Genomic DNA, 15,493 nt, shown 5'->3' on the forward strand with positions numbered 1-15,493 from the left:
GTATGAAAATAAAAACTGTGTAAAATAAAAAAAAATGTTTCTAATATAGTTAGTTAGCCAAAAATGTAATGTATAAAGGCTGGAGTGACTGGATGTCTAACATAACACTACTTCCTGCTTTGCAGCTTCCTTGGTTTCCACTGTTCCTTTAAAGAGTGACTGAAGTTTATCAGAGCACAAGTCACATGACTGGGGGCACCTGGGAAACTGACAACATGCCTAGCCCCATGTCAGATTTCAAAATGAAATATAAAAAAATTTGTTTGCTCTTATGAAAACTAATTTTGTGCTCTAATATTTGGCAATTTAGGATTCTGTAAATTGTTATAGTATTCTGAAAAAACTGACACATGGAGGCCAATTTATCAAAGGTCGAATATTGGTGATTTGGAGGTTTTTGAAACCATGATTAAACTCACTTTCTCTATAATAACGAATGTCATTAAGATATTAAAATATCCGAATATAAAAAAATAAATAATTCTGAATTTTGACAAATACTATCCTGAATTTTTGATTAAATGATTAAAAATTATCCAATAAAATCAGCACAGCTCCCATTGACTTCTATAGGACCTTGTGTAAGGAAAACTCACTGTTCTGGTCTTCGCTCCGGTTCTGGTCCTCTACGGCAAGATGCCCAGGCTCCCTCGTGGCACATTCTGACGCCAGTGCATCAAAAGTGCGCAAAACCTTTACGCCAGCATGCAACGTCTTGATGCCAGTGTCATGACATAATCACGCCTGTTTGGCGCTAAATAGACGTCAGAACATTACTGACCTTGCCCAATTGTAGGTTCATGGGTGTGATCTATTGTTATTGACTCTGATTCCTGTTATTGAACTCGGCCTGTTATTTCGATTAATAACCTTGCTGCCTGGATTGACCCTTTTTCCTGGACTTTAATTTATCTTTTGCTTAACCCCTTTGATACCGCGAACTGTGTTGGACTAGTTGCTTCCTCCTTGGTCCGCAAAATCCTAGCGGAGCCTCCGCCTCCATTAAACCTTGACAGCTTTTACCTGGTGATTTTTTGTAGTAGAGCTTTTCTTGATTTTTACACTTATTACATCTCAAATTGTTAGACTTTTAAAGAGATATAGAAAAAACACAAATTTTGAGATTTGTGAAAAAAATAGAAATCCGAATGTTCGTAAATTGGCCCCGTAGAGTTGCTTTAAACAGAATGAAATGTAAAAACACCGGGGGGGGGGGGGTTTGTTCATTGATCTGAACCAGACAGTATTTTCCTGCAGAGAACCACACTGAGAAGTTTTTTTGCACTTCCAGTTATCCCTTCAGCTGCCCATTGCTTTTTCATTACTGTACTGAACATGCACCCAGCGCCGATTCGTACCTTAGGGCCGCCTGAGGCGGCTCCTGCAATGCCGCCCCCCCCCGCCGACTTACCTGTTGGGAGGGGAGGCAGGAACACTAATGCGGAGAGCGCAATTTCGTAAAGCCGAATTTCTTAAAGGTGCAGGAGTGGCTTTTTGCCGCCCCTGGAAACCGCTCCGGCGTTGCCGCCTGAGGCGAGCGTCTCAGCTCGCCTCATTGGCGGCGCGCCCCTGCATGCACCCAGCTTGAATAGTGCAAGGGATACTTGGGAGCAGGGGAGACATTGCAGCATGGCACTGTAGAATAAAGTACCCAGGCGTGAATTTCCGCCGAATTTCCGTGTTACGCCACCAGCGAATAAATTCGCAAAACTGCGGCAAAATTATTAGGATACCCATTGACTTAAATGCATTTGGACAAAATATGGGCACATATAAAAATTGTTGCGGGCATCGAAATTGACGCACGTCATAATTATTTTGATGCCCATTGACTTCAATGTGTTTTTCGCCATTTTGTGAATTTCGTGGTACAAACAGGACAAATTTGCTCCATCACTATTACCCAGGGTGTGAAATTTTGTATAAAGAAAAGGAGAATCATCCCAGTCCTGGGAGCAGTTTTAGTCCTGGGCATTTAACAAATTGGCTCCCCCCCCCATTAGTTTGTCTTTCCTTGTCTATTTTTCAGCTTTAACTGCTGCATTACAAAATTGCTTATCTGTTTTTTTATTTTGTGTTAGATAACATTTAAAAACTTAGCGTCACGTCCCTATTCTCTTCATGCACATGGGGTTTCTTATGAAAAATCATCTGAAGGATTTAGATACGATGATGGTACCCCAGACTGGCTTAAGAAAGATGATGCAGTTAAACCAGGTGAAACCTACACCTATGTTTGGTATGCCACACATCAATCAGCACCTGAATCGGAAGGTTCAGATTGCAGAACATGGATCTACTATTCTGGAGTTAATCCGGTAAGAAAAATGCAATGTAATCAAGGGCTGAGACAGATCATATAGACCCAAGTTCAGAATTAGGAACTCAAGATCAAAAATACAGTTTGGGCAATGTTTAATGTTGCACGATAATATGGAAGTGCCATGGTTATAACTCACTTAAAGCAGTTGCTCACCTTGACCTTAATTTTTAGTATAGAATATTTATTTTTTATCATGGTTTTTAGTTATTTATCTTTTTGGTCAGCATGTCCCAGTTTGGAATTTCAGAAGATATCTGGTTGCTAGGATCTTGTTTACTTTAGCAACCTGGCAATGATTTGAGAGACAGGAATATGAATTGGATATAGAATGAACAGAAATATAAGGAATGACAAGCAACAATATTAATAAAATTATAAGCTTACAGAGCAATCGATGTTTGGTGGTTGGTGTCGATAACCCCAATTTGAAAGCTAGAAAGATGCAGAAGAGGAAGGCAAATAATTAAAAAAAAAAAAATTGAGGACAAATTTCAAAATTGCTTGGAATTGGACATTCTATAATATACTAAAAGTCAACTAAAGGTGAACCACTCCTTTAAAGACAGAAGCATAAGTTCAAGTTAATTTTGTTCACATTCCTGATTATGCTATATCAATTCCCTGATTTTGAGAACAAATATTTTAGTTTTTTGGGGATGCAAATCGTGTGATTTTTCAAATTTACTCTTTCAAAGGAAAGGGATATTCATTCAGGACTCCTGGGCCCACTACTAATCTGTAAAAGTGGAACACTTCATAAACATAGCAACAGACCATTAGATACCCGAGAATTCGTATTGCTATTCATGACATTTGAAGAAGAGAAAAGTTGGTACTTTGAAAAAAACAAGAAAAAGACTTGCACGGAAGTCATGGAAAAACCCTTGCAAGTGGCAAAATGTCATACATTTCATGGTATGATTTCTTTCTTTATTATCGAAGCTCCCTAGAAAGATAAATATATTGGCATGAGATCAATCTTTGGAGCATTGTTGTTGGAATTTGCTCCTATTCATTTACAAGAGCATTAGCGATTAATTTTAGGCATTGATATTGGAAATTAGGCCTTGCTCCCAGTAATGTTTAAGTTCATCCTACAGGTGTTCAGTTGTGTTGAGGTCAGGGTTCTTTGTAGATCAGTCAAGTTCTTTCACTTCCATCTCAGCAAACCCCTTCTCTATGGACATTGATTAATGCATGTGGGTATTATTGTGCTTCCAGAAATTGTTGCCAGAGAGTAGGAAACAAAATTGTCAACAATATTATTGTACACTGTAACCTTAAGGTTTGATTTTAATTTAAACGTAGTGCCTCACCGAAAGCAGGGAAAACAGTCTCAGGCCATAATTCCTCCTCCATCAAACTTTACTATCAGCATTATTTATTCAGGCAAGTAGCGTTCTCCTGTCATTTGCCAAACCCAGGCTTTTCAGACCAGTTGTAGCAGTGTGAGTAACTAAGGACATGGCATTTTAGACAGTGTCTAGACACTTTTGTCTAAAAACATGTCCAGATATTTTTGGTCATTTATAGTGTTCAGACCTCAAACACTTCAAATCCAGCGTTAAGGTGCAGCAAAACTGGCAAAGTATCCAAGGGGATTGGAGAAACATTAGTAAGGTTACAGTGTTGCGTTCTAAAGCTATTGGCATGAATTCTATTGCAAGATTTTTTTCAGAAAGGGTTATTCTTCATCTGCTTGAAAATCTGTCAACCTTTGTTTTGCGTATCAAAACCTATTTTTAATGCATTTCCCATAAAAGCTTGTAATCATTTTAAAGATTCTAGTTTCATTAAATAATTGTATTTCTTGCTTTTTCTCTTTTAGCTATAAATGGCATCATCTACAATCTGAAAGGCTTGGTGATGTATCAGAATGAATCAGTGCGATGGCATTTGATAAATATGGGAGGTTCCAAGGATTTACATGTGGTTCATTTCCATGGTCAGACCATGACAGAGAAGATTAAAAGAGAGTCTCAACGTGGAGTCTACCCTCTTCTGCCTGGTAAATAGAGTGAAAATTGAAATTGTTTACTTTCATAGAAGCCCCCATCGGTCAGTGTGGTTATCATCCATGCAAAGTGTCTTGCTGTGTTAATTATTTGTGAAAAGGGAGTACTTTGTAACATGTAGCAATTAATTGTGACAGCAGGCAAAAAGCCTAGTATTCTGAGGGCCATTATAAAAATAAACAAGTATTTTGCTGTAAAATAACAATAGAATTTAGACATAGCTGTGTATGGCAACGTTGTATAAAATCAGTCTGTTCAGCCAATCAGTCAGATGCTTTTAAGGTCAGCCAGTGTATGGACATTTTTTCACGAAAGTTTACAAGCAGGCCAAAACACTGAATTAAACACAGAACAAAACATTTTCCAAGAAGGCAACCTTCATTAGAAGTTTAGTTTGAATATACTGTGGGTCTATAAATAATATTTCCTAGAATATAACAGTAAGAATTTAATAGTACAGATAAATTATCCAGAAACCTATTATCCAGAAGGCTCTGAATTACAGGAAGGCCATCTCCCATAGCAAACATTTTACCCAAATAATCCAATCTTTTTTTAAATTATTACCTTTTTCTCTGTAATACCCATATACCACATCCCATACCTATATACCAGTATATATTGAGACGGCAATGAGTCTAAACAAAATGTTGATGATAGTGCTGGTGCCATACAAGCAACTATTCACTTTAAGTTAAATATATATATATATATATATATAAATATATATATATATATATATACACATAGAATTTATCGGCACTCACCAATCGTGCAGCAATTTGCCGGGTGCTAACCAAAATTGATTATAACAGTCCACGAAAGCACTCACAGCAACCGCCATAAAGCGTGTATCAGCAAGTCTTTATTTGTGCATGGTGTATCAACGCGTTTGGACTCACCTGGAGTTTGAGAAAGGCTAGAGTGCTAGCCAAAACGTTAGTTGTTCTTTTTCTAACAAACACCTTTATATTTTTTGCAAGACCTATGAGTGTATACATATATATATCCTGTATATATATATATATATATATATATATATATATATATATATATATATATATATATATATACAGGATGTATGCTATGATCTGTATAGTTCCTCCCCTCCCATCCTTCATATTATAGGCCATAGCCTTACCTTAGGACCCTTTTTCCTAACCCCAGTTCTGCTTTTATTTTGTATGTAGGATCGTTTGCAACAGTGGAAATGAAGCCATCAAAGCCTGGACAATGGCTCTTGGATACAGAAGTTGCTGAGTACCAGCAAGCAGGAATGCAGGCAATGTTTCACATTGTTGAGGCTGGTAGGTTAAATTAAACATTTTTAGAACACACTTATTTTAAGGGGGTTATTTATTAAAGTCTGAATGCCAAAAACTTGAAAAAGTTTGTGGAAAAAAAACTAGAATTTTTCAAGATTTATTATAGGATGGAAAAAGTCAGAATCTGAAAATCCGGCATCTCAGACCTACTGAGGTTGTATATAAGTCAACGGGAGAGGTCACTATCCTATTTGGAAGTTTTTGTGGTCTGAGCTGGAATAAAAATCCAAGTATTTCAGACTTTTTGGGCAAAAATACGCAAAATTTGGGTTTTTTGGGATAAAGGCAGAAAAATTGGGGAAATGCAGGAAAAAACTCTGAAAAAAAATCATACGATTCGGATTTTCCCTTTAATTCTTCTTGTTTATCTTGATCCGATTATATTTTGATTTTTTTATTAACAAATAAGGTCCAATCTTGGATTCTAATGCGGTTGGATTTATTTTTTATTAAAATACTATATATATTTATATGATAAATAATGTCAGTGGTGTCAAAAATACATCTAGCTAATAAAAAAATTAACATGCTTCTATGATTTTCGGTTTTTATAATATTAGCAGTCACACACTACATCAGTGCTTTCCAACTTCTGTGCTATCAAGGGCCAGAATTTTTCTGGTCTACATGGTGGAGGCCGATAATGAAACTAGTGTTAGCCACTCCCTGTTTTAGACCACACCCACAAATACCAGGTTTATGTTTCACAGGCAGAACAGGGCACACACAGGGAGCATAGGGAAGGCAGAGTATGGTACACACTGGCAGAGTATGGCACACCCAAGGAGAATAGGTCAGTCAGATTATGGCACACCCAGGGAACATGGGGCAGGCAGAGCATGGTACACACAGGCAGCATAGGGCAGACAGAGTATTGCACACACTGGCAAAGTATGGCACACATAGACAGAGTCTGGCACACCCAAGGAGATTAGGGCAGGCAGATTATGGCACACCCAGGGAGCATAAGGCAGACAAAGCATGGCAGACACAGGGAGCATAGGGAAGGCAGAGTATGGCACACACTGGCAAAGTATGGCACACACAGACAGAGTCTGGCACACCCAAGGAGAACAGGGCAGGCAGATTATGGCCCACACAGGGATCATATGGCAGGTAGAGCATGGCACACACAGGGAGCATAGGGCAGAACAGAGCAGGAGACAGAGAAACCCATCAGGACCACTCTAAGATGTACTACATACAGTGCTCCATTAGCATTTTGAATAAGGTCTGGGTCTCAGGTGTGAACAGCAGGCGTTAGGGTGTGAACAATAGAGGGGGGATTACATGTGTGAACAATACAGAGGATTACAGTCTGAATTTGAGGTTTAAACAATGCAGGGGCCAGTTAATCTCTGTAGTGATACCTAATAAAGTTTACACAAGGTAAGCAGACACAGCAGGCAGACTTTCATTTGGAGGGCCACACAAAGGGGGAAAACTGGCCGCCAGTCCTGGACTACATGAATGTGCAACACAAGCACCCCTTCTGTTCTTTCTAGGAGTTAATTTATGCAGCAAGTATCACCTGATGCTTCTCTATTCTGTATTATCGCACAGGTGATGATTAATGTACAACAGCATTAAACACTTGCGTTGTACTTTCATTAGCAGTGTTTCTAGTGTTAAAATAATAAAACCAAAGAAAAAATATAGTTTATTTAAATTGCAAAAGTGGGGTAGAAAAGCAACCTAAGCGATTTTACATAAAGTTGCGTTATAGTGCATGAGACCTTTTTAAATTGGTACCAACATGCTCCTATAATATGACTGCATTTTAAAAATTCCTTCAAAATCACCCCAGCCTAGCAGCATAAAGGGCTAAAATATTTAGCCTTTCTCTCCACTCGAAACCACCTGAGCCTCACTCCAAACTTCAGCAGAAATGCACAGCAGGGTTTGTTCTACCACTTTTCTTTTACTTTTTTCTCACTGGTGCCGATCCCAAAAAAGGAGAATATACTCAATAGAAGCCCTAAACCTGAATCTAGTCCTGAACTCTAGTGTGCCACCCCCTGGTTACAAATTGGCACGAGTGAATGAAGTGCAGCTGCCAACCCCACGATGCAACTCTGCCTGAGGAAAACTGGTACGAGAGAGTAGTGACTTTTTGACAAGTGAGGTTCAGGTAATTCTGAGAACCTGATTCTGGAACCCCATGATGACTGAATGAGTTTAGTTCTCTGTGATTCATTCTGAGCACAGGTAGCACAATAGTTCTATAAAATAGTTGTAATGTATTTAAAGCAATTTAGGTGAAACATGACAAGATGCCAAAGCAAAAACGAATAAATGTGCTCCATTGTGGAGATCCTGGGCCATATTTCAACGGAGAGAGTGAAAATAAAGTGTTGTTACTTTAAAACCCCTGAATAATTGTTCCAATGCCTCTATCTTACAGAATGCAGTTTACCAATGGGACTTTCAAATGGAATTATATCTGACAATCAAATCACTGCATCACACTATATAGGTAAGTACAGCTACAAGCATAGTTTGAGCTCCCATGAGCTCCACTAGAAATGTTACAGCTATTCAAAATACATCTATACAAATCTATAATCCAGAATGCTTTGGACCTGGGGTTTTCTGGATAAGGGGTCTTTCTGTAATTTATATCACCATACCTTAAATCTGCTAAATCTGATAAAAAAATGTGAGATTTAAAACCACAAAACCCTCTAATACAAAAATTTGACAGGTAAAAGCTGTTGAGGTCCTATAGAGGTCAATGGGAGCTGCATTGATCTTATTGGACCTTTTTTATTCAATTCAGACTTTTAGAGGTTTTCTGAATTTTAAGAGTTTTATCAGATTTTTTTAGCGCATCGTTTTTACTTTTTATATTGGGATCTATTAATAACTTTCATGACATTTTAGAGAAAGTGAGTTTAATCGTGGTTTCAAAAACCTCAAAAACAACCAAATTTGGGCCTCTCATTTCTTGTCCAGTATAAATATGGCCATTATGCCATGACACAGAACAATTGCAATCAATGGGAACTGTATTGCACTTACAGTAAAGCAGGGATTTCAGACTTTGTTACACTGAGATCTACTTTCGATACCTGGCCCCATCAGAAGATCTACCTTGATAACATGGGTATTTTTTGACACTCCCATTTTTGTGACCACACCCCCTAATTACCATGTTCATATTACAAAATTTGGCTGGTTATGAAAGTTGAACACACTCCCTTCCCCTCTGTGCTTGCTGCTTTCAGCCCTCCCTTTCCCTCCATGATTTCTGCTGTCAGCCCTCCCTGCTTGCTGCTGTCAGCCCTCCCTTCCCCTCTGTGCTTGCTGCTGTTAGCCCTCCCATCTGTGTCCATGCTTGCTGCTCTCATTGTGCCTGCCCTCCCTTCCGTGTCCATGCTTGCTGCTCTCAGCCCTTTAGGTTTCCTGTGCTATTGTGAAAATATTCTTTGAAATTGCATTGATAGATCAGTAGCTAATTAGGCCTACGGAATAAGGATATCGATTTTGATAACTAGCCAGCAACCTTCAGGATACAATAAGTAGTCAACAAAACTACATTTTATACAACTGATCCCACTGTATTTATAACAGAAAGTTATAAATATTATCTTTTATTAAATCTCCACATTTAGTTAAGAGGTTTTTACTAGTGATGGGTGAATTTGCTTCGAATTTGCGAAACGCCGCTGTTTTTGAAGCCGAATTATCGCGCCCGTTTCGCAAATTCATTCGCCGGTGGCAAATCGCGCAAATTAACTGCGAACTCGCGCCTGGCGATTAAATTCGCCCATCACTAGTATTTACTATCTCAAATGTATTTAATGTTTTATTAAAACAAAGTTGACCTAACTCCCATCTACGAATTTAACTCATTTATCAAGAAATCAGCTCAAAAAAGTTGGTTTGAGGAAAAAGTTGTTACAATTCGAATCGTACGAATTGTCGCTGAAATCAAGAGGTCTTTTCAAGTTGTCGCCTGAAAACCCCAGCTCATTATCCAATTATCCTACTCAGAAAGCGGTGTCAAGAAACTCATTCAGGGACATCTGCCATTGACTTCTACATGAGCTTGACAGGTTTTAGATGGAGTATTTTCAGATTTTTATCAGTTTTGGGGTATAATAAATCTCTAAAAATTCAAGTTTTTTTCTCAAAAAATGTGAGTTTTTGCGGGGGGCGAGCTAAGCTTCTCATGTGAGTGGAAGCCTTTTCCCGGAGATCTCCATTAAACAGCCCAAAAAGGTGCCCAATTAGCGCATTCCCCGCTATATTCGCTCACCCAACAAACCGGCTGAGAGCCTAACTTCCAAGGGATAAGATGGGACCAAGGAATCCGGTGAAAAAGGAATCCAAAAAGGCTTTCTCCAGTCATAGCAGCAGAAATTAAAACCATGTTGACCAAGCTCAGAACATTGCTGCAGCATGACTTCAAGCTCTTCTCTGCTGAAATTAAAAAAGAGGTAAGAGACCTCGCGGAACGCACCAATCATATGCGGTGCAAATTGAGCGACTTAGCTTCAGCCCATAATGAAGTACCCGAGGCACAGTAAAATAAGGAGAAAGAACTGTCCAGACTCACTGATAAAGTGGCGTACCTGGAAGACAGGTCCCGCCAATGCAATATTAGAGTACGGGGAATCCTGGATGGGATTAAACCGGAAGACCTTGAGGCCTATTTTATGGACACAACTTACTACCAGATGTGTCACAAATCGATCTGACAATAGACTGCATCCACAGGGTCCCTAAACCCAGAAGGGCTGGAGAAGACCACCAGCTCCATATTTCCCCCCACAACACCTGTTGATAAACAGGAACCCCCGCGGTGATACAACCACTGCAGAACATAGAAAACAATCCTCCATTTGAGGAACCAGAATTTACTATGTCTTTTTGTTATTTTAATGTTATATGTTTATGCTCTAAAAAAATGGTGTGAAAATGTTTTCAAATTATTATTGCCGAGACTTGTTGCACCAGACATGCACCTTCCCAACCAAACCAACATGGTCACCACCAATGGTCAGCAAATGTCTAAATCACAGTAATCCACACAAGAATGAAGCGCTCACCTCCGTTTCTTATCCCTTGAGGACCAGGTGCTTAGCAGTCAAAATCCCACTCTGCCATGGGTATCAATCATATGCAAATGTCCAACAGACCGCAGCACACTGACACGTTGTTTCTTGTGAAAAAATCTTTTGTGATTTATTGGCTCAGTAGACAAAAAATGCAACGTTTCGAGTCTCACAGGACCCTTTATCAAGCTTGATAAAGGGTCCTGTGAGACTCGAAACGTTGCATTTTTTGTCTACTGAGCCAATAAATCACAAAAGATTTTTTCACAAGAAACAACGTGTCAGTGTGCTGCGGTCTGTTGGACATTTGCATAAATCACAGTAATCATGATTTGTTTTCTTACGCATAATGTGAGGGTCCTTAACACCCCTCAAAAACATAATTTAGCGCTAAAAGTGGAGTGCAGATTGCGTGCAGATGTGCTGCTAATCCAGGAAAAACATTTTTCAAGTCGTAACCCACCCAAATTTTACAGAAACTGGGAGTGATCTGCTCGCTTAATGGACAACTGTATACCATAGGAAACTTATATGTACCCAACGATAATCAAGACAAATTTGTACATAAAACCCTTGATATGATTTATGATTTGAAAAAAGGACGCCTTGTGGTGGCAGGAGATTTTAATATTGCATTAAACCAATCAATAGACACCCATAGGCCTCAAGGGAAAAACGACCCCCCCCCCCCCCAAATACATTAAGGAGCATATTTATCAAGGAGCAAATTTCGAAGTTAAAAAAACTTCGAAATTCATCCATCGAATTTTGAATACTTCGATAGTCTAAGTATTTTTTCCAACGGAAATGGCCGTATTCGATCGAAGTAAAATCGAACGATTTAATTCTTCTAATTGAACGATTAAAAGGATTTTACAAAAAAAAACTTTGACTTCTCAAAACTTGCCCAAAAGCCTCAGATAGATTCTAGGAGGTCCCCCATAGGTTTACGGTGGCGAAGTGTTGAAGTCTATGTTTTTTAAAGAGACAGTACTTTGATTTTCGAGTGGTCGAATTTTCTAAGTTTTTTCAACTCTAATCGAATTTTGGCCTATTCAATGGTCGAAGTCGAATTACCCAAAAATGACTTCGAAATTCAACGTTTTTTACTTCGACCCTTGATGAATCTGCCCCTCAGAGTAGCAAATAAAATAGCGGAATGTATTTTTGCTAATGCGTTGATAAATACTTGGAGAGCCCATAACCATAACTCTAGAGAATACACATACTACTCCCCAAGGCATGACTCTTATTCTAGAATCAACCTGATCCTTGCTGACCCACAAACAACAAGTGCTTTAACAAATGCATTTATCACAACACGCTCATGGTCAGACCATGCACCAGTCATAGCAGATATCAAGTCGCAACAGGAACAAACACACTCTCAGGCCTGGAGGATTAAAGACTCCTTGTTAACCAACGTGGAACATAAACAAAAGATTGAAGAACACCTATTAGACTACTTCCGCACTAACGACAACACTGAAACCAACTCACACACTATATTGTTGGCACAAAAAGTGGTAGTTAGAGGAGAGCTAATTAAATTAAGCAAGCAAGTGAAATAATCTAGGGAAACGCAATAAGAGAATCTAGAGAAACAATTAAAACAATTAGATATCTCCCAACTTTCCAACTCCCAAACTGGAAAAAACCATTCACAAGCAAGCAGATGAAATTAGTGGACAGCTTAATAAGGTTATACTAGCCAGGACAGAATATAGACTCAAACTACTAAAACTAAAATACTAAAGGGAATAAAGCGGATAGGATGCTAGCAAATAAACTAAAAAATGTACAAGCCCAAGACAGAATCAAATACTTAAATCATAAAGGGAACCACACCACAAATCCAAAAGAAATCGCAGCAACCTTCACGGAGTACTAAACAGGGCTCTACAGTTTGAAACACCAGACAAGAACACAACCCCACACCTCAAGAGATTGATGAATTTTTAGCTACAGTCAATCTGCCTTCTATAACAAGGCAACAATTAGATAGGCTCAATGACCCCATCACAGAAGTAGAAGTGACAGATACGATCAAAACTTTAAAGAATGGCAAATCTCCTGGCCCAGATGGGTACTCAAACAACAAAACTACAAAATGTTTACCCACATATTAGCACCCAAGCTCACTAAACTCTTTAACTACTGGTTAGAGAATAACTACTGGTTAGAGAATAACAGCATAAACCCAGATTCTCTCACAGCACATATAGTTACCATCCCAAAACTGGGGAAAGCTCCAGATAATTGCACCAACTACAGGCCAATAGCACTTTTAAATACAGATATTAAACTTAGTGCAAAACGACCAAGTGGGATTTATACTAGGCAGACAGGCCCCTGACAACACCAGAAAGTTAAATCTACATACATATTGCGGAAAAGGAGACATCTCCCTTTCTGGCCCTATCGCTTGATGCAGAAAAGGCATTTGACAGGGTGAACTGGATATATATGCAAAAAGTCCTACAAAAAGTTGGATTAAAAGTCAGCTTCCTCAGAGCAATAATGCTCCTATATACTAAACCATCTGTTAAGGTGAGAATTCCAGGCGCCATGTCAGATGCCTTTGATATAACAAACAGGACCAGACAGGAATGCCCCCTATCGCCCCTTATATTCGCCCTGATGGTGGAACCTCTTGCAGAGAAAATACGCTTCCATCCAGGAATTGAAGGTGTCAGAGCAGCAGGTGGTCACCACAAGATTCGGCTTTTTGCAGATGACATAGTTTTGACCATTACAAATCCAGCTACATTGCTAATACAAGACACGAGCTAAAAGACTAAAAGATCAACCAAAACAAAACACAGGCCCTTCCAATAGGTCTCACACACACCGTAGTTAACCAGCTGAAACAAAAATATCATTTTGACTATAGAAGCACTTTTATAACCTATCTTTGTGTTAAGATACCTAAAACTCTTAACCAAATATATAAACTGAACTATCTCATTGCTAAATAACATCAAAGCAGACTGCAACAAATGGTGAAAGTTAGAAATTTCATCGATAGGTAGGATTGCATCTAACAAAATGACACTATTACCACGAATTCTCTACCTATTTAGAACACTACAAACATACATACCACAGACTTTCATAAAGAACCTTCAGAAGACAATACTGATCTTTATTTGGAAAGGCAAAAAACCCAGGATAGACCTTAGAACGCTACAGCTCCACACACACTTGGGAGGATTGGGAATACCTAACATCTCCCTATACCATAAGGCGTCCATTGTCAAAAATGTAATAAGATTGCAGTGCCCCAGGGCATAAAAAATGGGTAGATACAGAAACTTTTTATCTATCAGGCCGTACAATAGCAGATATATTATGGAAGCTCGTCCACCACTACCAGAAAGACAACAAACAACTGTACTACTCGTTAAATGTTGGGACAGATGTCACAAACAGCATAACTTTGGAAACTTCCCATCAACTCTCACCCCAATGACTGCGCTTAACACATTGATCCCAAATATTAACATGGGTGAACTAATTAATAAAGGTATACATACGTTGGGGGACCTAGACTTTGCCAACACTTGAAGACCCTTTGAAGACCTTCAAAGGAAATACCAAATTTCTTAAAATGCAAGATACCCCCTGATACAGATAACCCATCTATTACAAACACATCTTCGGAACTATAAGAACATCTGATGATCTCTGCAGGGAAAGCAAGTATGGGAAGGGAGTACTATCAGACTGTTACAAATTACTTATGAAGAAAGACCAGACCTTAAAGGAGAAGGAAAGGTTAAAACTAAGTAAGCCTTATCAGAAAGGTCCATCGAAATATACCAGTAAACCCCCAAAGTGGTGCTGCTCTGAGTCCCCTGTCAAAAGAAATACAGCATTTCTTTCCTTCTATTCTGTACACATGGGCTTCTGTATCAGACTTCCTGCCTTCAGCTTAAACCTCATTGCCCTGGGCAAGAGCATGCTCAGTTTGCTCCTCTTCCCCCTCCCCCTCCCTTCTCTACTGTAATTTGAGCCCAGAGCAGGGAGAGACTCCTGCAGGAAGTGATGTCACCCCACATTAATACTGCAGCTCCTATCCTAAACAAACAGAGAGTTTCTAGAGCTTTTTACTCGAGTATGGTAAAACATTCTACAGAATAAATATAGCATTCTAGCTTGCACTATTGCAGCTAATCTATTGGCAATAAAATGCCTCCGTAGCTTTCCTTCTCCTTTAAGCTCCTATATCAAATTAGATGGGAGCAAGACTTAAACATCCAACTGACATCACAACAATGGGACAAAGTATTCACAGCACCTAAAGGAGCCACAAGATGCACAAATCAAATAGAGATCAACAAAAAAGTGTTATTCAGATGGCACCTAACACCAGTTAAAATACATAGAATAGATCCCACTTACACCAACAAATGCTGGAGAGGATGTGATACTCCAGGCACGTTATATCGCATGTGGTGGGAATGCCCTCAAGTGACCGAATTTCGCAAGTCCATATTCACATTTCTATGAACTGACCTAGAATGGACAATTCCCACCATAAGAAGCACTACTAAATGTACTTCCACCTAATGTAAAGCCTCCACAACGGAAATTATTATTTCAAATATTTACGGCAGCAGTCACAATTATATCCAGGAAATGGCAACTAAAAACAGAATACTCTCTACAGGAGCTATTCACATTAATTTCCACCCATGAACAAATGGACGAAATAGCAGCTACTAGAGAAAATAAAAGAGAATTGCACAATACTATCTGGTTGCCATA

At 39.0% G+C, this 15,493-nt stretch overlaps 1 protein-coding gene across 1 annotated transcript in view; it reads left to right on the forward strand.

Annotated features, from left to right (window-relative positions):
- The window catches only part of f5.L (coagulation factor V (proaccelerin, labile factor) L homeolog), a 55,092-nt gene that overhangs the window by 30,685 nt on the left and 8,914 nt on the right, over positions 1–15,493 (forward strand). Inside the window, exons 16-20 of the mRNA XM_018246671.2 lie at positions 2,082–2,318; positions 3,019–3,238; positions 4,152–4,331; positions 5,529–5,645; positions 8,068–8,139. Of these exons, the coding sequence (XP_018102160.1) occupies positions 2,082–2,318; positions 3,019–3,238; positions 4,152–4,331; positions 5,529–5,645; positions 8,068–8,139 (826 nt within the window). The remainder of the gene's footprint in view (positions 1–2,081; positions 2,319–3,018; positions 3,239–4,151; positions 4,332–5,528; positions 5,646–8,067; positions 8,140–15,493) is intronic.

This window comes from Xenopus laevis, chromosome 2L, assembly GCF_017654675.1.
Source record: "Xenopus laevis strain J_2021 chromosome 2L, Xenopus_laevis_v10.1, whole genome shotgun sequence".
In the NCBI taxonomy this organism is placed as follows: domain Eukaryota; kingdom Metazoa; phylum Chordata; class Amphibia; order Anura; family Pipidae; genus Xenopus; species Xenopus laevis.